At 42.6% G+C, this 23042-nt stretch overlaps 2 protein-coding genes across 4 annotated transcripts in view; both read right to left on the bottom strand.

The window, feature by feature from the left end:
- The window catches only part of LOC131184502 (immunoglobulin superfamily containing leucine-rich repeat protein-like), a 195095-nt gene that overhangs the window by 120036 nt on the left and 52017 nt on the right, over positions 1-23042 (bottom strand). The window lies entirely within an intron of this gene.
- CCDC33 (coiled-coil domain containing 33) overlaps positions 1-23042 on the bottom strand; it is a 108759-nt gene that overhangs the window by 84289 nt on the left and 1428 nt on the right. For all 3 annotated transcript variants that reach the window (XM_058155850.1, XM_058155849.1, XM_058155848.1), the window contains exons 2-3: positions 22396-22874; positions 20497-20715 (exon numbers count right to left, since the gene is read on the bottom strand). In XM_058155850.1, the coding sequence (XP_058011833.1) occupies positions 20497-20715; positions 22396-22874 (698 nt within the window). The remainder of the gene's footprint in view (positions 1-20496; positions 20716-22395; positions 22875-23042) is intronic.

The following is a 23042-nucleotide window of genomic DNA, read 5'->3' on the forward strand; positions in this document are numbered from 1 at the left end:
TTGAAGCCGAGGCTCCTGTTTCCTCAGACAGTGGCCAGTTCTTTTGAAAGTTCCCATCTTGTGACCTTTGCCAGAGTTGAGCTGGACAAGCATTCAAGAAGTCGCCCCGGGAGCAAGAGCGTCTGTGTACCCATGACTGGTCCACGCTCTGCAAATAATAAAGATGCGGTCAAATGAAAGGCTGACGTCCTTCTGGGCCCTGAAGAGCGGTGGGGGAATGAATAAAAGATGAAACATTAAAAGAAACCGAGAGAAGCGGGTATTTATTTATTGATGCGTTTGCTCTCCTTGCAGCCTTTCTTCCAAAGGACCCTACGGTATATGAGGAACCCTCCTGATCCAATTTGAGATTTCAAAAACGTGTGAGGTTGATGGACCGCAGGGGAGAAATGCTCCCGGTTCTGACCAGATCTCGCGATCTGGTAGTGATTGTGACTGGTGGTTTGGCGATCCCGTAGCGATCGTGGCTGCTGGTTTGGTGATCCCGTAGTGATCGTGGCTGGTGGTTTGGTGATCCCGTAGCGATCGTGGCTGCTGGTTTGGTGATCCCGTAGCGATCGTGGCTGCTGGTTTGGTGATCCCATAGCGATCGTGGCTGGTGGTTCAGCGATCCAGTAGTGATCGCCGAACCACCGGTGACACCCACCGCCTGGGTGTCATTACTTCCTGGTTTTAACCAGGAAGCGATGTGTTTTTACCTTCTGCTTGCTTCGCTCGCTCACGGCGTGTAAACTTCCAAGCCCGTAAGGAAGGTAAGTAGATTTCACCCCGATGGACCAGAAAGCTAAGAATTTGGCCCCAACCCGGTATGGAAAGATTTGAACTAAGATTGCCAGCCCTATAAGGTAGCACAAACCAGAAGCACAACCCAGGAGTACTGATGCTACCTTTATTGTAAGTAATTTCAGTAACACAATCTTGCAAGTCTGAAAGTGTTTCCCCATTCCTTTACCTGAAGGAGCTTTTTGCAAAAGGTTTCTAGAACACCTTTCCCATAAAAAAATCATAGGAAATACTCCACTAGCTGAGAAGGAAGTCGTGAGAGCTGTAGCAAGTTAGCACCCACCACTCTCCTAGAAGAATGAAATATTCTAAGAAATATTAAAAAGGCAAGATATTATATTTCCCTGGATGAAAAACAGAGAAATATATGGGGGGGGGGTTGAGGCAGGAAGCAGACTCACTCTTAATAACCCCCACCCTCCTCAATAGCTCACAGCAGATGTCTGCACTTAAGAGATAAAAGAGATAATAGCTAGGTCTAGTCATAAGCAAATACCCTCACCAAAGATCCAACAAAGGTAGGATTAGCCCTCTACCCATTTAGCAACAGAACTCACCACATGGAACCTGGGGAGATTGCATCACCCAGCAAGATTCAACCAAGCTTGGGACTCAAAAGACAACCTACAAAGTTACCCCAGCATGGTCCCATGGGAGTCTGACAACCAATCAGAATACAAGCTCAAATTCAAAGTCCAATAGAGGGATCTCTCTCTCTCTCCCCCTCCCCTCCCTCCCTCCCTCCAGGGGTAAAATGCTACTGGATCGGACCGGATCGCATGATCCAGTAGTGATCGTGACCGGTAGTTCGGCGATCCGGCAGCGATAGAGGAGCAAAGCTCCCCACCACCCACTTTCTGCGTATGTGCAGGTCTGCACCCACATGTGATGTGCACGCACGCAAGCTGGTAAAGAAGATAAGTAGATTTCACCCCTGCCTCCCTCCCTCCCTCTCTCTTTCTCTCTCTCCCCTCCATGTGCTTTTTTGCTCAGGACCTCAAAACCATGTGGTCCTGTCTACCATCAAACCATCATTTCAAGCAGTCTCCATGTTTCCAGTATCTTTCTCCCCACTTGGAACTGAACCCAGATGGACATTTCTTCCAACCGATCCAGACCATACATATGCAAAGCTACCACTTATGGTCCTCTTGTTTTGGGAGTTTAACCTTGTTTATTCCAAATCTTCTCGGCTAGCCCTGTTCAATATCCCTGCTTGAAAGTTTCACGAGACAACCCTACTTTGGTCCTTCTGTCTTCTCCATCCTCAATCATAACAAAGTCCTTGTCGGTTCCCTTAAATTGCTCTGATATTTCCAGTGGGGGGGGGGAATTCAAATAATTTAACAACCGGTTTGCTGCCCTAATGACCAGCTGGGTAAGTGTGGCTGGGTGGTCATGTGGCTGGATGAGTGTGGCCAACTCAACATCACTCACGTCGAGGGCTGCTTCACCTCGCCCAGCCTCTCATGACTGTGAGGATGCTGCAGCAGTCGTAAGTGTGAAAAACAGTCATAAGTCACTTTTATCAGCTGATCGTTGCATCCCGGCTGGGAGAACTCCAACGGGGGAGTATTTCCTCACAACAGCAGTGCAAAAAGTTTAAAACAACCCTTCCCCTTTAAGAAAGGGTCTCTGGTGGCTCAGACTGGTAAGACAGTCTGTTATTAACAGCAGCTGGCTTGCAATTACTGCAGGTTCAAGCCCCACCAGGCCCAAGATCGACTCAGCCTTCCATCCTAAGGTAGGTAAAATGAGGATCCAGATTGTTGGGGGCAATAAGTTGACTTTGTATATAATATACAAATGGATGAAGACTATTGCTTGACATAGTGTAAGCTGCCCTGAGTCTTCGGAGAAGGGCGGGATATAAATGCAAATTAAAAAAAAAAAGTCAAGCTCCTAATATAGCAAAGCAAAGTACTAGCAAAGTGAGAGGGACTCCAGAGAAGCTCAATAAGTCTGGACGTACTGACGAGAATCTTTAGCTGTTACAATGGGACAAGGCTTAACCTAGAGGCAGTTTCTATAAGCAGGGCAATAAAGATTAGACTAGAAACAACACCAGAATGTTTCCTTTCTGCCTTCCTTACATGATTAACCCTGTAAAGTGGGGAAAAAACCGAAAGGAGATTTCTTCCAACAACCGGTTCTCTGAACTGCTCAGAAAGTTAACAAACGGTTCTCATGAATTGGAGCGAACCGGCTGAATCCAACCACTGGATATTTCTCTCTTTAGACCTAGAATTGCTCCCGAGAACTCTTGTGCAATTCTACTCTCCTGAAAAGACGTGCATTTATATCATTCCTTTTGGCACAACCAATTTGTACTCATTCTCCTAAAGAAGCCAAGCATAAACCCATATAACAGCCGAATGCATATTCTCTATTTACTCTTGCTTCCGGCTTTATTTTATTTTATTTTTTATTTATTTTTTTTACTTCCTCTCTCTTTTTCCTTCCCGGAGTCCTGTTTGAAATGGGAAGCATCCATAGAGTTTTCTTAGCATTCCTCTCTGAAGCATGAACGAAAACAGACGGAGGGAAGGAATCTTTGAAAGTGCAAGGGGGGGAAAAAAATAACAACCTTTTGCAAAATTGACATAGCACTGGAGGCATTTGCAAAACTGATCAAGCAGGTTGAGGCATTTGGGGAAAAGATGCGGGAGATCAGCCCCTTTATGAGACAGATCAAACCTGGTTTCTTCAGATCTTTTTGTTGATATATCTCCAAACACACCAGCCTGTGTCATTATTTAATACCTTATTCCCGCAGAGTCTATTAGAAATGTACTCAATTTTTATTTGAGCCCGAAACCGAGAATTGGATGCCTTTAAAAGCTTAATCTGCATTCGTACCAGCCATTGCTTGGATTTATTTTATATATTTCCTTGCGAAATAAAGGAAAAAAGCAACAACCTAATATTAGACAAACCCTTGATCTATTAGGTTACATAAAATGTTCTACTGGACTAGATTTTAAATTTATATTGATTTTAATTGGTTTTAGTATTTATATCATTTTTAATTAATTTGGCTTTAGAATAAGTTTTTTAATTGTGATCTTAATTTGTATTTATATGTTTTTATTTGCCTGTGAACCGCCCTGAGTCCCTCGGGAGATAGGGCGGTATACAAATTTGATTAAATAAATAAATAAATAAATACTGTAATGGTGTGCCTTTTATCATCTTTGTTAGGCCAAAGAATTTAACATGGCACTGTCGTATAATGTAAATAATGTGAGGTGACATAAATCTTTATGGCTTTCCATTAAAATGGCAGATCAAAATCCCTGAGTATTAAAGGAGGTGGCCGTTTTTAATTTCCTGGCTTTAAAAAACAAAACAAAAAATGAGTAGGTATTTTGAGAATCTCTTCATTACCTGGTTACCCTGAAAAAAAATTAATAACAGAATTTGAGAGGAATGAAACGGTTATTAGAAAGAAAGAAAGAAAAATCCTGGGTCATTTTGGTGCCATCCTAAAACACCAGATGCTCCATTTTACGTTCTATTTCTAATCTATAACGACATTATATTTATTTCTAACCTACCTTTTTGGTTCCGAAAGAAAAGAAACTGAATCGACTTCGTATGTTGGGTTTCCTGTGGTCTGATTTTTTCTGAAGCCACCGGGTTCCAAAAGAAGAAGGGGGGGGGGGGGAAGAAGGCAAAATAGGAGAGAAATCTCAATAACATGGATAGATAAGAGAGAGCTCTCATGCTACATTAACTGGAATTCACAAATGGAAGAACATAGGAGAAAATCAGTTCATATCTGCAAAATATGTACTGTAGGCGACTTGGAGAGCTGGCCATGTCCTGAAATACACACATCTCCAGATTTTGACAAACTGGTGACACCAAAAGAGTTTGTGCGCTCTCAAGATTGTGCTAGGATTCTTCATGAAATAAGCTAGTGCAAATTTTTTATTTATTTTTTGGAGGTGCTACAGAAGCAGAAATTGAATTTGTGGAACCCACACCGCTATATTTGAAGGTGGGTACCAATATTTGGAATATTTTCTGCCTAGGAAAAAAAAATGACTGATACTATATTTCTTGGGCCCCAAACAGAGACATCTGTGATGTCGCTTTGTGTTGGTATGTAGGTGTGTATACAAAATGTCAAGAAGCAGCTGTAGCCATCCAATCCACTGCTACCATATTGTTTGGTTCTCTGATTTAATGGCCTCCATATTTTTCCTTCTCCTGTGGGGTTCATTCTAACTGAGTGTAACATCTTCCTTGAAAATATTGCGCTTGAGTGCATTCAAGAGGCTGTTTTACAAAAGCTAACAGGGAAAAGGCCAACAGGGAATTTAATCATGGCTTCCTATCTTCCGTTATTGGGGTCCCAGCAAAAATCAACCACTGTTAATAGGGTACTGATTTGTCTGATAAAGAGAAGGACGAGGGGATGACATGATAGCAGTGTTCCAATATTTGAGGGGCTGCCAGAAAGAAGAGGGAGTCAAGCTATTCTCCAAAGTATCTGAAGACAGGAGAAGAAGCAATGGATGGAAACTCACCAAGGAGAGAAGCAACTTAGAACTAAGGAGGAATTTCCTGAAAGTCAGAACAATTAATCAGTGGAATGACTTGCCTTCAGAGGTTGTAGGTGCTATATCACTGGAGGATTTTTAAGAAGAGATTCTTAAAAATGGACAACCATTTGAAGTGGTGTAGGGTTTCCTGCTTGAGCGGGATGTTGGAGTAGAAGACCTCCAAGGTCCCTTCTAATTCTGTTATTCTGTTATTTTCCACTGCCATTAGTTGTAATGCAACTTTCCTCATCCCCTCTTTAGTAAAATATGACACAATGCAATTCTAGATTTCCCATTCTTCTGGCATTCACCTCCACCTGGAGAATCAGGTCAACTCACCTCCAAGTTAGATGTCTCTTCATCGGTTTCATCAGCCATTTCTTCAGGCAATTCTGGATTCTTGTCTGTTATTTCAGAATAATTTCTTACAGTAGTACTACTACCTTCTGTGTGTGATAGTGTGACCCAGCTGCAGTGTTTATCATTACAATTGCTTCCAGCACTTTATAAGAGAAGAGGACTTGTTCCATTCTAACTTCTAGAGAGCTTCTCCATCATCAGCTGGAGGTTCGACAAAGGAATGATCGTGTCTGCTGAACCGTGGAGTTGAACGGAAGCTTGTCGGTTCCATCACAACTGACCGGTTGTGATGTCATCAGCTTCACTCTTCCGAGGCCAACAGGATCTCACCTTGACAACAACCAAGGCATTCTGAGTATATTTTAAAAGACTTTTGTCGGGGTTGCCTAGCAAAACGGACAACAATGAACAGACGTGGGTGTTCTGTGCACCTTCTCAGGAACTTCCTGTTTGATACTTGATGGAGGATGCTAACCAATTTCTAAGCCTTAAAGCACTCTTGGTTTGAAGTGTAGAGAATGGACCGAGGGAGGGTCAGGTAGGTAGCGAATTGTGGGAATCAGCAGTGCCTAGAAGGCTGCAGGTGTGAACTTTTGTTCCATCTACTGTACATCTAGCCAAATAAAGAGGTGGGGAGTTTATTACAATTTTCATTTGAATTAAAAGAAGGGCTAGGATGACATGATAGCAGTGTTCCAGGATTTGAGGGACACTGCCAAAAAAGAAAAGGGAGTCAACTTGTTTTCCAAAGCACCAGAAAGCAAGACAAGAAACAATGGGTGGAAACTAGTCAAAGGAGAGAAGCAACCTAGAACTAAGGAGAAATGTCCTAACAGTTAGAATAATTAACCAGTGGAACGGCTCGCCACCAGAAGTTGAGGGTGCTCCATCGCTGGAGATTTTTAAGAAGAGATGGGATATCCACTTGTCTAGAAGGGTATAAGGGTCTCCTGCTTGAGCAGGCAGTTGGATTAGAAGACCTCCAAGGTCCCTTCCAACTCTATTACTCTGTTTTATAATCATGATGGCATCAAATTCAGGACCATCACCATGCCAATTGCATGTGTCTTCTGTCACATTCAGAATTACAATGAGGAAGGAGATTGTGAATCAAACTCCTCAGAAAGCCACAGCAAAACACTTGCACAGTTGCATCGGTTGCGTCTTTTGACTTAACTCTTGATCAATTGGTCCCATTAATTCCAGAACTTTTAGTGATCTGTTTCTCCGATTTGATCGCATAACATCAGAGTGTGTTTCACTGAGCCAGGAGTCGCCTCTTCTTGCTAGATCTCCTTCGAAACCTTCCAGCACCCCCCTGTGTGTGATTTATGATCAGTTGTTGCAACACGCAGGAGCGTTATCCTTCTCTGGAGACGTCATAAAACAATATGAAGATGAAATGACTGCAGAGTAAGCTTTCTTAACTCAACGGTTCCCTGGGCACTAGTAAAACCAGATGAAAAGTCCTTGTGTGAACTAAATATAGCCGTAACAAACATAAACAAAACAGATAGACAAGAAGCAACCAAGAAGAAGGGAAACAAGTCTAGTTTCGGACAAAGAGAATGAAATTATGCCAGACCAGTTATAGGAAGTCAACCTTCATCTACAACCTGCAACCTTGCTGTTCTTTGTTCTTCCAATCTTTTCTTTTTCTTGTTAAAAATCCTATCAAAATGGGAAACTTGTAGATACGGTAATGCAAGTTCCAAATCCAGCTTAAAATGGTTTTTAAAACACAGAAGCCCCCCCTTCAAATTTCCCTGTCCACCCCACAACTCAGTGAGGAAGCCCTGAAAATCCTCGCTTTGCCCTTTAACAGAGTTGGAAGGGTCCTTAGAGGTCATCTAGTCCAACCCCCTGCTCACGCAGGAGACCTGTAACTAGGGATTTGAACCACCGAACGGCCGACCTTGCTGATCGACAAACTCAGTGTCTTAGTCCCGACTCCTGACTATCTAAATTTCCACCCGGTCCTTGGACCTCCCCAAAAACCTACATGCGATCCTTGGTTACTAAAACTCCCATAAAGGAGAATATTTATAACCCTTCTTCATTTAAAAAAAAAAGTGGTGCTTTTTGCCAGTTGAGGAACTCTGGGAGTTGAAGTCCACAAGTCTTAAAAGAACCAAGTTTGCAGACCTCTGGTCTAAACCAACCATCTCATAGAATAGCAACAGATGGCAAAAACCATTTTTAGTTTCTGATCTTTATCAGGTCGCCATGTTAATTTGTCTCCCAATAGGTTCATACAAAGGATTTTTAAACCCTTCCATTGCTCATTTTGGCTGATTATTTTCAAGAGTGTAACAAGGAACGTTAGCAATCCAGTTTTCTGCCATATTTTATAAAGGAACATGCCTGATCTTCGGACTTTTCGCCGTGAGCTGAAAACGCACCTATTTATTCAAGCGGGACTGGATTAAAATTTTATTGGGGTTAAAATTTTATTGGGGTTATTTATATTTTAAGATTTTAAATTGTTTTAAATTTTCGGCCACAATATAATATGTTTCTTTTAATTTCTTTTAATCTATATATAGTGTATTTTTACTTGGCTGTACACCACCCTGAGTCCTTCGGGAGAAGGGCGGTATAAAAATCGAAATAAATAAATAAATAAATAAATAAATTTTCCTTTCACTTTTGTGAAACCAAACAGTTGCATGGCGATATATGTGGGTGGGTGGGTTTAGGCTTCTCCCCTATTCCTTTGCGCTCTCTAGAGTAACCCCGGCGCTCCAAATAATCAGATTTAAGGCTGTGAAATCTCATTTGAAAGTCTATTAATGCCCAGCTGGAATGGTGCAGGCTCCATCCTGGCTCCACTTACTGGAAACCTCGGAAGCGATTTTATGGAAGAATTCACCTCTTGGAACATTGCAAGAAAGGAGGTGAAGAAATCAGAAAGCAATGAACTTTAGGAAGGAAAATTTTTAAGAAGGGGGTCATTTCCCCTCCCTCCCCCCATTGATTCCAATCTCCTTTCCGAGGTGGGATAAATCCTTGAATTACTCAAAACACCTTGCCAACGATCAGGTCCTTAAGATACAACTTGGGGCGACATTTTTTTTTTGCAGAAAGCAATTAGCAGGCTGAGGTGTTTGTTCCCTTGCCAACATCCGACCTAAGGAAAAGAAAATTTTAATCAAGGAGTGCCTCAGAAAAAAGCCTGAGACCTCACTGGATGTCGGCTCCAGAAACAAAACAGATGATACAGCAATTATCAACGCTGCATAATTGGACGTAGCAAGGATGAATAGCTGGGGGGCACCGAGGAGAGATAATTTAACAGCAAATTAGTTACTCCTGATGATTTCTGACTAGCCATCGAAGCAGCAGAAGGCTGCAAATATACAAAGAAGAGGTAATTCTGCTTACAGCAGTTCATTTAGTGACCGTCCAAAGTTACAACAGCACTTTTTTTTAAAATCAAGTTTTATTTTTTATTTTTCACGCACACCCACATATTTTATGAACAGAGTATTGACCGTATCATGTCTTATACAACTTGTCCTATCCAAATACATATTACATAGTTACAATTTCTGCCAAAATGTTCTTTTTCCCTACTTTTTTTTATCTTATCTTAATACTTCTACGCTTATTATATAAACAATATCACCATCCGCCCTCAAATCCTAATTTCTTAACATTATTTCAATTAGTTATCTTGTCTTATCCATTGTTTATCGTATATATTCTCTTTTAACTTTCCTATTAATTCGTTCTTCATCCTAATAAGTTTAAAGTATGTTCAGGGTTGCCTTTCTACCATTTCATCTCTCTTATTTTACAACAATCTTTCTTCTCTTTCTCCTCTCTTTCCCTTCCCTGCCTCCTTCTATCCTTTTCTACTTTCTTCTTTCCTCCTCTCCTACTTCTACTCTATTTCCCCTTCCTTTCTCCCCCTCCTCCTTTCTTCCTCCCTTCCAACCTTCTCCCCTACTCTTATTTCCCCTCCCTTTTTTCCTCTCCTTTTCCCTTTCTTTTATTCCTCTCTCTCCTTCCTCTCTTCTCCTCTCCTTCTATCCCTCTACTCCTCCTTCCATTGTCTCTCCATTGTTGTATTCATTTTCAATTCAATTCAATATTTTCCACAATGGTATCTGGGCAACCCCAATTTTTTCTCTATTTATTATATATATATATATATATATATATATATATATATATATATATATATATATATATATATATATATATATATATTTGTTTTCTGAGGTTTTCATGGGTGTTTGTATGTAGGTCTTTGGTTATTCCGGTTTTCTCCGCGTAAAATTGGAAGTGTCTTGGCGACGTTTGACGAAGTCTCATTCGTCATCTTCAGGCTTCAACCGTGCTATATATATATATATATATATATATATATATATATATATATATATATATATATATATATATATATGTCTTTGGTTATTCGGGTTTTCTCCCGCGTAAAATTGGAAGTGTCTTGGCGATGTTTTGACGAAGTCTCATTCGTCATCTTCAGGCTTCAGCTTCGTGCTTCTGGGAGCACAATTTTACGCGGGAGAAAACCTGAATAACCAAAGACCTACATATATATATATATATATATATATATATATATATATATACACATACACTTACTAAGGAAATAATTGTGGTTGTTAAGTGAATCATGCAGCCATTAAGCAAATCGAGCTTTTCCCATTGGCTTTGCTTGGGAAGGTCACAAATGGTGATCACGTGATTTTTGGGCTGCTGCAACCATTACGAATACACGCCGGTTGCCAAGTGCCTAAATTTTAAATTACGTGACCCTAGGGGATGCTACAAGGGTCATATGTATGAGGACCAATCCTAAGTCACTCTTGTCAGTGTGGTCATAACTCCGAACCATCACGAAATGAACGTTTGTAAGTCAAGGGCTGCCTCTACAGTAGTTCAGAACCGAGACCTCGGGATCTAGAGGTGGAGCTCTTGCCTCGCAGTCAGGAGGTTGTGAGTTCAATCCTAGGTAGCGGCAGCTGTAGGGTCTCCTGCTTGGGCAGAGGGTTGGATTCGATGACCTGTAAGGTCCCTTCCAACTCTGTTAAAAATCTTTGCTGAAAATAAACGTTTTGTTATCAAATTAGATGCCGCCATCCTGGCTTTGAGGATGTCTGTTACTTTGATGTTGAACTGTTTGTGAGAAGAAGACTAAACTCCGCAGACACCAGGGTCTGATGTTTATATTTCAATTACCCTGGAGGCTTAAAAAAAAAGAAAGAAAGAAGTACCCTGGACGCTTAAAAAAAAAGAAAGAAAGAGCTAAGTGCGTATTTATTCATCTGGGCTTTTTCACCTGACAAGCCCACCCTGTTGAACAGGGTCAATGAAGGGAGAAAAACTATCCCTTAGACAGAAGACCACGCCTGGAATCCTGCAACCAATTTTGGTCACCTTACTACACAAAAAATAAGAAAGAAAGAAAAAGATCTTGAGACTTTGAAAGAAGTTTGGAGAAGAGCCACAAAAATGGTTAAAGGCCTGGAGACGAAACCAGATGAAGAACAACGGCTGCAGGTTTTGGGTTCTGGCTAGTCTAAGGAAAAGAAGAATTAGGGGTGACATGATAGCAGTCTTCCAGTATTTGAGGGGCTGCCACAAAGAAGAGGGGGTCAAATTATTCGCCAAAGCACCGGAGGGCAGGACAAAAAACAACGGATGGAAACTGATCAAAGAGAGATGTAATCTGGAATGAAGGAGAAACTTTCTAACAGGGATGACAATTAACCAGTAGAACAGCTTGCCACCAGAAGTTCTGGGTGCTCCATCACTGGAGGTTTTTAAGAAGAGACTGGACTAGAAGACCTCCAAGGTCCCTTCCAACTCTGTTATTCTATTCTATTCTATTCTATTCTATTCTATTCTATTCTATTCTATTCTATTCTATTCTATTCTATTCTATTCTATTCTATTCTATTCTATTCTAGTTATCCCAACTTCAACAAACCATCTTTAGGCCAAATTGAGCAACTTGCATTCTGCAAGAGGCTTCCCAATCTTCATTTATACAAATAGTTCTTGATGTACGAGCACAATTGCAAACGGAACTTCTATCTCTAAAAACCCTCCTGAGTTTTCCCTTGTAAAATCCGAGGAGAAGGAGGGGGAAAAAAGAGAAGAAATTTTCCAAGGAGAAATGAACGAGGAAGCCATTTATCCAAGAGGAGAAAAGCAACTCCGATTCTTGGAAACCCCCATAGAGGGAATCCTTTCTCCTGCCATTCATTCCAACCGATTTGTGGACCGAAAATTGGGCCAATTTATCTGGCAAATAATTAAGACACGTTGGCTCAATGCCCTGCCCATTGTCTCCTTCTTTCTCGGCGAGTTTCTACCAGCCTTCCATTTGTCAGCCTTGCTCCAGCAAAAAAAACCTTGTCTCCCCGCTTCCCACCCTCTATATAATAGAAAGCATTCCCCCCCACCCCATTTTTCAGTGTATTTTAAAAAAGAAAGCAATTTCCCCCTTTTAAGCCCATTTAAGTGTCTTGCACACGCAGGCATTTGTCGCTAGCTGCGCGATTATTATCCAGAAAAGGAGCTCTTCGTGAATACCTCATAATTACCTTTCTTTAATGCATTACAGGTTTTGCAACTGATTGCAGCTCAGGGTATCAAAAGAGGAAATGGTTCCCCCCACCCCAGGCAGCTCGTTTAAGTTTAACCCCCATTGCATCTTCTCCAGGTTGACCTCTGAGTTCTCCACCTGCAGTTTGTCCTTCTCCCTTTCTTTCTTTCTTCCTTCCTTTCTTTCTTCTTTCCTTCCTCCCTCCCCGGTCTGCTTTTGTGTCTCAAAATTGGAATATGGAAAAGTGCACATGGTGTAGATGGAACGTAAGTAATCATTTGTTCAAGCTGGCCTTGAGGAGGGGGCGCGTCTCCTTGGCAAAGGGGTCTCGGTGTGGCCTTTTCATCTTCTTCATCCCGGCTCAACAAGGCCTGCTGATCAATCCATCACCCTTGGCTTGACAGCCACTCCAAAGCTCGCAAATTGTTCTCCCCGTGGGCTGATCAGTAACATTTATACGCTTAAGGAGCCCAGAGAAAGCAGGCCCTGTGTGTTTGGCCAAGACATATTTCATATCGTTGTATCTCTGCCGTATGAAATTACAGATTAACGGAGTTGGAAGGGACCTTGTAGGTCATCTAGTCCAATCCCCACCACCCAAGCAGGAGACGCTATACTGTTTCCGACAGATGGCAGTCCAGTCTTTTCTTGAAAGCTTCCAGTGATGAAGCTCCCACAACTTCTGAATAACAGAATAACAACAGATTAACGGAGTTGGAAGGGACCTTGTAGGTCATCTAGTCCAACCCCTTGCCCAAGCAGGAGACCCTACACCAGGGGTGAAATGCTCCCGGTTCGGACCGGATCGCCTGATCCGGTAGCAATGGCGGCAAGTGGTTCAGAGGACCAGTAGCAAAAATCCCTGCACCTCCCCATGCCCAGCTGAGCTGCGTGATCATCAGAGGGTTTTTTTTTACTTTTAAAAGCATTTTCTTCAGCTGAAAAGATGCTTTTAAAAGTAAAAAAAAAAAGCCTCTGATGATCGCGTGGCTCAGCTGGGATCGTCAGAGCCTTTTAAAAGCATTTTTTCTACAACCTCTTTGGCCGAAGAGGTTGTTAAAAATGCTTTTAAAAGGCTCTGACGATCCCAGCTGAGTTGCCTGATCGTCAAAAGCTTTTTTTTTTCTTTTAAAGGCAAAAAAAATGCTTTTAAAAGAAAAGAAAAGCCTCTGACGATCAGGCAACTCAGCTGGGATCGTCAGAGGAGTTGGAGTCCAGTCTCTTCTTCAAAGCTTCCAGTGATGAAGATATGTCCCTTTTAGCTCTGTTGGGTTTTCTCAGACTACGCGGACATCTCACGAAGCTTCATGCCAACATCTTCATGACAAATCCCTGAACAGCCAAGCATTCATGTACAACCACCAGGGCCCAGGGATCAATACGAAAGGACGATGAATGACAGTCACGGGCTAGAGAAATCCATCAAGGAGGCAACACAGTTGGGGAACAAGAGACAGGTGTCAATATCATCCATCACAGGCCTAATAGAGAATTTTCTCCAGCCATCCAGAAGGTCAATATTGGGCCCCTCACATATCTGTCCAGAAGGGAGGACCGAGAAGCTTGGATTTAGGGGCTGAAAGTTGCCCATAAATTCTGCCTTCAGAAATCAGCTTGGATCCCATTATTCTGCTTAAGGAAAAGTTTGACATTTGTAATAAGACTCCTTTGGTGATCCGGTTACATTCCAAGTCACTTAATTCATTCCTGTGTATACCTAGACTTGATTTCTCTGGAGTGGATCCAGAAGAAAAGACAGGTTGCATTTTCTCAAGATTTGCAAAAAGGAAAGGAGAAGACCAAGACGTCCCTGGGGAGCAGAGGTGAGTTTCAACAGGTTCTGACCAGGTCTGGAGAACCGGTAGCGGAAATTTTGAGCAGTTCAGAGAACCAGTAGTAAAAATTCTGATTGGCTCTGCCTCCATCTATTCTCTGCCTCCCAAGTCCCAGCTGATCGGGAGGAAATGGGGATTTTGCAGTAATCTTTCCCTGGAGTGGGGTGGGAATGGGGATTTTGCAGTATCCTTCCCCTGGAGTGGGATGGGAATGAGGATTTTGCAATATCCTTCCCCTGGAGTGGGATGGGAATGAGGATTTTGCAATATCCTTCCCTTGGAGTGGGGGGGAATGGGCATTTTGCAGTATCCTTCCCCTGGAGTGGGGTGGGAATGGGCATTTTGCAGTATCCTTCCCCTGGAGTGGGGTGGGAATGGGCATTTTGCAGTATCCTTCCCCTGCCATGCCCACCAAGCCATTACACACCCACCAAGCCATGCCCACAGAACCGGTAGTAAAAAAAAAAATGTGAATTTTCACCACTGCCAAGAACTACCTGCATTAAGGCAAACCCACCCATTAGCAAGAACCAAGAATTTAATCCTTGCAGCACAAAACTGTCATGCCGCAATTTAATCCTATTCCAGTGCGCAGAAGGGTTAGGAGGATCCAACATGCCCGCTTCGTGCTTCTCTTGCGCATCGTAATAACAGCCTAATTTCAAATGTCTGTTTGCACAAGTGGCTTCTTTAAGTCTCCGCTCATGCCTGCAAATACATTATCTGGACAGATTTGATGAAGAAGTAAAAAAAATAAAAATAAAAATGGTTCGCCCTCATTCACCCCGCCTCGGCTGTAGCTTTTGCTAATCCCTTTCTAATTCCCCTCGGCAGCACATTCTGGCCCAGCACCTCAGATTCCTGGCACGTACCATGAAGTCCCCCTGAAAAGCTCGAGACCGTCGGATCCCCGTGACCAGCCGAAGCGAGGAACAGCACAAAGGGCTAAATTGCAAACACGGGCAAAAGCATTTTTTAAAAGAAAAAAAAATCTCTGACGATCAGGCAACTCAGCTGGGATCGCCAGAAGAGCCTTTTAAAAGCTTTTTTTTAACAACCTCTTCAGCCAAAGAGGTTGTAGAAAAAATGCTTTTAAAAGGCTCTGGCGATTCCAGCTGAGCTGCCACGATCAGAGAATATTTGTCTGAGATGGTGTAGGGTTTCCTGCCTGGGCAGGGGGTTGGACTAGAAGGCCTCCAAGGTCCCTTCCAACTCTGTTGTTATGTTATGTTAAAACTCTTCTGCACGCGCGTGGGCACAATGCGAACCGATAGTAAAGATAAGTAGAACCCACCCTTGCTCCTGCCCCAATCTGGAAGCCAAAATGGAGTGCAGGGGGCACATGCACAGGGGGTGGGCACATGAACGGGGGCACTTGCATTGCATTTTGGGGGTTCAGGCACACGTGCGTTCATTCGTGCACCAAAATAGAATAGAATAGAATAGAATTTTTATTGGCCAAGTGTGATTGGACACACAAGGAATTTGTCTTGGTGCACATGCTCTCAGTGTACATAAAAGAAAAGATACCTTCGTCAAGAATCATGAATAGAAGAGAAGAGAAGATGGAATAGAATAGAATAGAATAGAATAGAATAGAATAGAATAGAATAGAATAGAATAGAATAGAATAGAATAGAATAGATTTTTTTATTGGCCAAGTGTGATTGGACACACAAGGGATTTGTCTTGGTGCATAGGCTCTCAGTGTACATAAAAGAAAAGATACGTTCATCAAGAATCATGAATAGAAGAGAAGAGAAGATGGAATAGAATAGAATGGAATGGAATAGAATAGAATAGAATAGAATAGAATAGAATAGAATAGAATAGAATAGAATAGAATAGATTTTTTTATTGGCCAAGTGTGATTGGACACACAAGGGATTTGTCTTGGTGCATAGGCTCTCAGTGTACATAAAAGAAAAGATACGTTCATCAAGGTACAACAAAAAGTTAACCATCACTAGCAACGTGTGGTTTTAAAACCCTCTGGATCCACAGGCTGCTTCTCCAACAAACTGGTCTATGTCGGGTACTTTTGCCTCCTTCTGCACAAAAGAAGGACCAACAAGGAGACCTAAGGACAACATGAAGTTAATTCTAAGTCAAGCCAAAGCGATTGTTCAGCTGTTTGTCGTCAAGGTTTTGCTAGTACATTCCTGCCGTGTTTTTCCGTAAGGTTGTTGTCTGATTGAGTTTCTTTGGACAAAGAGATGAGAACAAAGACCTGTTTCAGCCCTTGCTTTAATCTATTTGTTGAGCTGGCTTTGCTGTTCTCTCGTTCCTAGAAAGTATTTTTCTTTTCTTCTTTTTTTCCCCCCCTTATCGCGCCCTGTTTTCTCCTCCGTTCTTTTTATTTTCCCCAGTTATTGGTACACAGAGCCGTCTTGCCACTTTCATTCTCTCTTAATATAGATCACATTCTCATGAAATGCCCCTAATATCTATTTGGAACTGATACTCATCTGGAGGGGAGGGGAGGTTTTTAATAAAAGACAATAAAAAAAAAAAAGACCTGCCTGGAGAAACATCTGTTCTAACATCGTACACCGAAACTCATCAGAAGTCTCCACCATGATCCAGGATCTTTTGCTGTGATTTCCCCCCCCCCCCAACTTCAAAATGTTTGCAAATTTGTTATCTTTTGCACTTCAAAAACATTATCCCAAACCCTCCAGGCTCCACAAGCTGCAGTACACATTATGTCAGTGTATATATACCTCTGCTGGTCTAAATGCAACAGTTATTTGCAAGTCTCGTTCAAAATATTTGGCAAATGAGGTCCATCTAGATCCCAACAGGCAGCCCCCTCCCCACCAGCTAGGGAAGGGAAGGAAAGGGAAGGGAAGGGAAGGGAAGGGAAGGAAAGGAAAGGAAAGGAAAGGAAAGGATGGGGAAGGAAAGGAAAGATGGGAAGAGAAGGGAGGGGGGAGGGAGGAAGGAAAGGAAAGGAAAGGAAAGGAAAGGAAAGGAAAGACGGGAAGAGAAGGGGGGGAGGGAGAAAGGAAAGGAAAGGAAAGGAAAGGAAAGGAAAGGAAAGGAAAGGAAAGGAAAGGAAAGGAAAGGAAAGGAAAGGAAAGATGGGAAGAGAAGGAAGGGGGGAGGGAGGGAGGAAAGGAAAGGAAAGGAAAGGAAAGGAAAGGAAAGGAAAGGAAAGGAAAGGAAAGGAAAGGAAAGGAAAGGAAGAGAAAATTCCCTATTCCACATGAGCATTTTTGCTTTCCCTCCACAAATATAGATCTTTGGCCAAAAAGATTTTTCTCATGCAATAACTGCAAAGCTCAGGGTTCAGTGACTGAAGTGTTTTTTACTTTTTGTTTGCTGTTGTTGGTTCTTCAGCTGAAAACCCCCAAATAGATTAAAAAGGAATCTATAATTGTTTGCTTTTTATGACTGACATGTGATATTACAAATTATCAACTTTGGAGTTTTATGGCACATGGATGTCTTCACAAGAGCTGATTTAAAATGTCTTGTCTTGACAAACACGCCACTGGTTTCATTGCTCCCCAAAGGTAAATCATTTTTCAAATCATGATCATTTTATTGCAATTTAGACCTTTTATGTTAATTTATCTGGCGATTCAATCACATCTTGTAGGTTTCAAATTGAAGATGGAAATGGAAGTTGTTGTACTCTGAAAATCGGTAATTTGGATGAGAATCCAAACGAGACAATTGTTGGTGCTGCCACTGATCCAAATGTCTTCCCTTGCAAATCTTGGGCTCCTGTTTCATCATTTCTGATCTTAACAACTTTAAGATGTGTGGACTTCAACTTCCAGAATTTGCTAGCCACACAATTTATGCGTTCCCAAATATTTCTCCCACTATGCAGAAGTAATCATTCATATTAGCCAAAGACGGAGGCAGAAGCAGAGGTGAAGAATTATTATTATTATTTAGCATATGGCACATTCATATCACATCTTGATCAAAACGCAAGAGACAAAAAAATACAAAAGATGAAATCTAAAAACTAAAATACTATGGAAGAGATGGAGGAGGAAGAGGAGGAGGAGGAGAAGAAGGAGAAGAAGAGGAGGAGGAGAGGAGGAGGAGGAGAAGAAGGAGAAGAAGAGGAGGAGGAGAGGAGGAGGAGGAGGAGAAGAAGGAGAAGAAGAGGAGGAGGAGAGGAGGAGGAGGAGAAGGAGAAGAGGAGGAGGAGAGGAGGAGGGGGAGGAGAAGGAGAAGAAGAGGAGGAGGAGAGGAGGAGGAGGAGGAGAAGAAGGAGAAGAAGAGGAGGAGGAGAGGAGGAGGAGGAGGAGGAGAAGGAGAAGAAGAGGAGGAGGAGAGGAGGAGGAGGAGGAGGAAGGAGAAGAGAGGAGGAGGAGAGGAGGAGGAGGAGGAGAAGAAGGAGAAGAAGAGGAGGAGGAGAGGAGAGGAAAGAAGAAGAAGAAGAGGAGGAGGAGGAGGAAGAGGAGGAGAGGAGGAGGAGAAGAAGGAGAAGAAGAGGAGGAGGAGAGGAGGAGGAGGAGAAGAAGAAGGAGAAGAAGAGGAGGAGGAGAGGAGGAGGAGAAGAAGAAGAGGAGGAGGAGGAGGAGGAGGAGAAGAAGAAGAGGAGGAGGAGCTTAGAACAACATTGCTATCTTCAGCTTCACACCTCCTGAAAAAAATGCTCTAAACATAGGAAGTGGATGCTAATTTAAGAAAAAGAAGTTACACTTTCTGCAGCTTGGAGAAACAAAAGAGCGAAGAAGCTGAAGGCAAAGATAGAACAAGAATTATTTACAGTGCTGGAATTAAGTGCCCTTATTAAAAGGCTTGAAAAGAAGAAGACGTCGCCATGTAGTTCACGGCCCCAATATGGGGACCGTCCCATCAAGAGGCTAATCCACAGACGTTCAAGAAACATGTGTATCCTTTTGTCCATGCTCAGCCATCCAGCAATGAGCTCACAATCGGTGTCACTCTCACAATAGCGCAACCAGACCACGTTTTCATTCACCATCAGGCAAGGCTCTTGTCACCCATTCCTTCGGCTGAAATTCATCCATCCCCTTTCAAAAAGGACCCCGTAAAAACATGCAACCGCAAACCTTAAAATAAGAGGCCAAGAAGAGACAACTTTGAAGATGTAAATATTTAGATCAAAGTCCTAAAATTACAACAGTAACAGTCAGGTTTAAACCAGGGTTGTTAAAAGCAAGGTCTTTACGAATAAATGAATACGATTTGAGTTTTTTAATCGTTTTCCACAAAATCGATCAACTTGTTTTATTTATTTAGCTTATTGATACACATTCTGACAAACACACAACATATAACATAAATATTTCCTATTTCTAAGCAGCGTTTCTTAGCAATCTTCTTTTGCTTTTATACCTTTCCCCCCATATCACATTTGTTATTTTATTTCTTATCCCCTTTCCTTTATTTACATTAAATTATTAAATTATCGACATGTTTTATCTGCCAAACTCTTTTATTTTATGCTAAACCTTTTGATTACTTTGTAGTTTGGGAGTTTGGGCAGTCATAGATAATACAATGACCATGACAATAATTTATTTATTTGATTTATTTTAGGGGATTTCTATCGGCGCCTATTCGCACACCGCGACTCAAGGCAGCTTACAGGAATATAATGGCAAATATTTCAATATGGAGGCGTGTAAATTTTAACCCATTTAGAGCCAGTGGAATGTTTTGTAGTCACCTCATCTAGAAGATGTCGAGACAAAGGAGCTGTGTTTTTGGACAACAATTAGACTATGTTAAAGCCTGACATTATTCACCTCTTTGCTCAACTTTGATGTAATTGATCATAAACCCAGCTTATGCATCATTTTGTTTCTGAGTCTAGCTTCAGAATGAAAACCATCGAATAAACCTAAAGTTCAAAGGACTGACATTAAATAAAATAATAAAATAAAATGTAAAACCAAACAAAACACCAAGGCCTTTCAGAACCTCTCCAGCCTTCCCTTAAGCATAGAATTTCTCTGCTACTCCTTAGAGAACCCTTTTGTTTCTAAGTTTTTATTCCACCTAAGAAAAAAAACACACACCATGCAATAGCTTTCTGATCAGGCACTAAATCGTTTTCCTTTCCAGCCCCGAGAAACATTTCCACTTTGTAAACATTTCTGCCATTAACATGGGATGCAACACCAAGCCCTGGTAACAAAAGAAAATTTCTGGAAGGGCCACCTTCCAGACTAAAATACGCTGTGGGAGGACTTTGCAAAGCTCTTGGTGGAGGGAATTAAATAGCTGCCCTTGAATTAACACATAAATCAAACAAGCAAATCCTTGGTTCTCTAACCACGAAGGAGCAGCTTCTGGACCTTGTTGGGTTAACCTGGTTTGAACCCAGACGACAAAGAGAAGGAGGCAAAGGTTGCATTTTCATGGTTGATTGTGCATGTTTTTCACCTACCAGCAATCCAAAGAAAGAGGCCAGCTTTGGGCTATCTCCTGGAGAAGGCAGGTGGAGACTGGCATGGCTTGGCAACGTCCTTGGCAAAGCTGGTGCGAGCGAAGAGGAGGAGGAGCTGGAGGAAGAAGAAGCCACTAAGATGGATCGTTCTTCTAAAAATCCTTGGATGTCTTCATCGGGGACTTCTTTTTGGGACTCTGGCGGGCCGTACGGCGAGTGCTAAGAAGAGAGAAAGGGCACCTGCCTGAGGAAGTCCATAAAGATAAAATGGCTGCCACAATCCCACCTCTGAATTATCCCTTGGGGCAGTGTTTCTCAATCTTGGGAATTTGAAGAAAATGGGTGGATTTCATCTGCTAGAATTCCCCAAGCCGTATGAATTGGGGAAATTGGGCCAATATGAATCTCACTCCCTACTAGCACAGATGATGTTACCTAGTTTGGCAATGAAACATCTGCAAGAGAACAACCGAGCTCCGAGGGCAATAAGGACCCCTCTATCTTTATTCTAAGGTTACATGGACAGGAATCTTGCAAGACCGAAAGTATTTCTCCCCTCCTTTCTTTTGATTCTTCAGAACAGGGGTCTCCAACCTTGTCCCTTTAAAACTTGTGGACCAACTCCCAGAGTCCCTCAGCCAGGTTTGCTGGCTGAGGAACTCTGGGAGTTGAAGTCCACAAGTCTTAAAGGGACCAAAGTTGGAGACCCCTGCTCCAGAAAACTGGAGAGGATCCAGCAAAGCTGGCTGAGGAACACTGGGAGGTGAAGTCCACAAGTCTTAAAAGAGCCAAGTTTGCAGAGCCCTGCTGTAGGAGGTGACCAGGCTGAGCTGGAGGGAAGGGTCAAACACATCATCAGTCTCCAGTCCCTTCGTGCCCACAAGAGATCTAAGTCCAGCCCACCTTGAATTCCTTATATATTTAATTTCCCTCGACCGTTAGTAGTTCAGATTCTTGTAGAGAGCTTAAATCTTGCAATAAAGCTTTCTGCATATTTGAACTGCCCAGATCTTTTGATTTCCTGGGTGCTTGACAGATCCTTTCTGAAATGTTCTCCATGCCATCGTCCTTTCTGTCAGCCACCTTTTACATGCCTGTAGTCCCTTTTCAGCCTTTCCATCTGCCCCACCCCCCAAGGCCATTCCCACAGTTCTTTGGAAGTTCTTAACCTGCCTACCCCCAATTCACACTACTTTGCTCATCCAAGACCAGGGATGAAATCTAAAATGTGTTACTACCTGTTCTGTGGCCGTGGCTTGGGGGGGTAATGTGACTGGGTGGGCGTGACCATTTTTTTTTTACTTTTAAAAGCATTTTTTCTACAACCTCTTCAGCTGAAGAGGTTGTAGAAAAAATGCTTTTAAAAGGCTCCTCTGGCGATCTCAGCTGAGTTGCCTGATCGTCAGATGCTTTTAAAAGGCTCCTCTGCCGATCTCAGCCAAAGAGGTTGTAGAAAAAATGCTTTTAAAAGGCTCTGACGATCCCAGCTGAGCCACACGATCTTCAGAGGCTTTTTTTTTACTTTTAAAAGCATTTTTTCAGCCAAATAAAAAATGCTTTTAAAAGTTAAAAAAAAAACAACCCTCTGATGATTGTGCAGCTCAGCTGGGCATGGGGGGGCAGGGATTTTTGCTACCGGTTCCCCGAACCACCTGCCGCCATCGCTACCAGATCAGGTGATCTGGTCCAAACCGGGAGCATTTCACCCCTGTCCAAGACCAACATCGATGCGTTCCATCCTTCCATTTACAGCCAAGCTTCCTCCTGCAAAGGAGATAAAAACCGCCCCTTCCTCTTTGATCCACTTGCACTCACTTCCCACCCACCACCCACCCCATCCCGAAGGAAGAACAAATAAAATAAAATTCAGAATAACCCTGATACTTGGACATGCCTTACCCCACGAACATGGGATTCTGCAGTCAGTGACACCTGAGATGGTCGGCGTTCAAGTGCACTGCCTGGAGTCCTCTCTGGCTGGACTTCCAACAACTGTAAAGGTGCCAGGTAAGAGCCTCCCACCTCCACCTGCAGCTTCTCTTCCTTGCGGGGGACCAAAGGAGAAAGATGGCGTGGCGTGATGGGTATCTCTCTTTTGGCGTTGGGTCGATGCTCGTGGAACGATACCGTGTAAGCCAACCTCCCACAATGCATGGCCAAGTCGTTGCCCCCAGCCCGGAGAAGCACCATAATATCACTATAACGGTATAAATCTTCATCTTTGCTAGCAAAGAGGTTTATTCTAGGCTGGTTAGTGCGGGGGTAAATAGCGAAGAACGCCTCTCCTGTCTTCACGGTGGTCTTCAGGAAGGTCCCACGCTGCCGTAAAGCTTCAATCCGCAGCCGAGCATCGTGGTTTTTATCGTTTTTGCAGAAACCTACGTTTTTTTTTAAAGAAGAGAAAAAACAATCTGTCCTGCAACTGGAAGATTGCGCTACTGGAACAGCTTGCCACCAGAAGTTGTGAGCACTCCAACACTGGAGGTTTTTAAGAAGAGACTGGACAGCCGCTTGTCTGAAATGGTAGAGGGTCTCCTGCCTGAGCA

The sequence above is a fragment of the Ahaetulla prasina genome, chromosome 13 (genome assembly GCF_028640845.1).
Source record: "Ahaetulla prasina isolate Xishuangbanna chromosome 13, ASM2864084v1, whole genome shotgun sequence".
Lineage (NCBI taxonomy): Eukaryota > Metazoa > Chordata > Lepidosauria > Squamata > Colubridae > Ahaetulla > Ahaetulla prasina.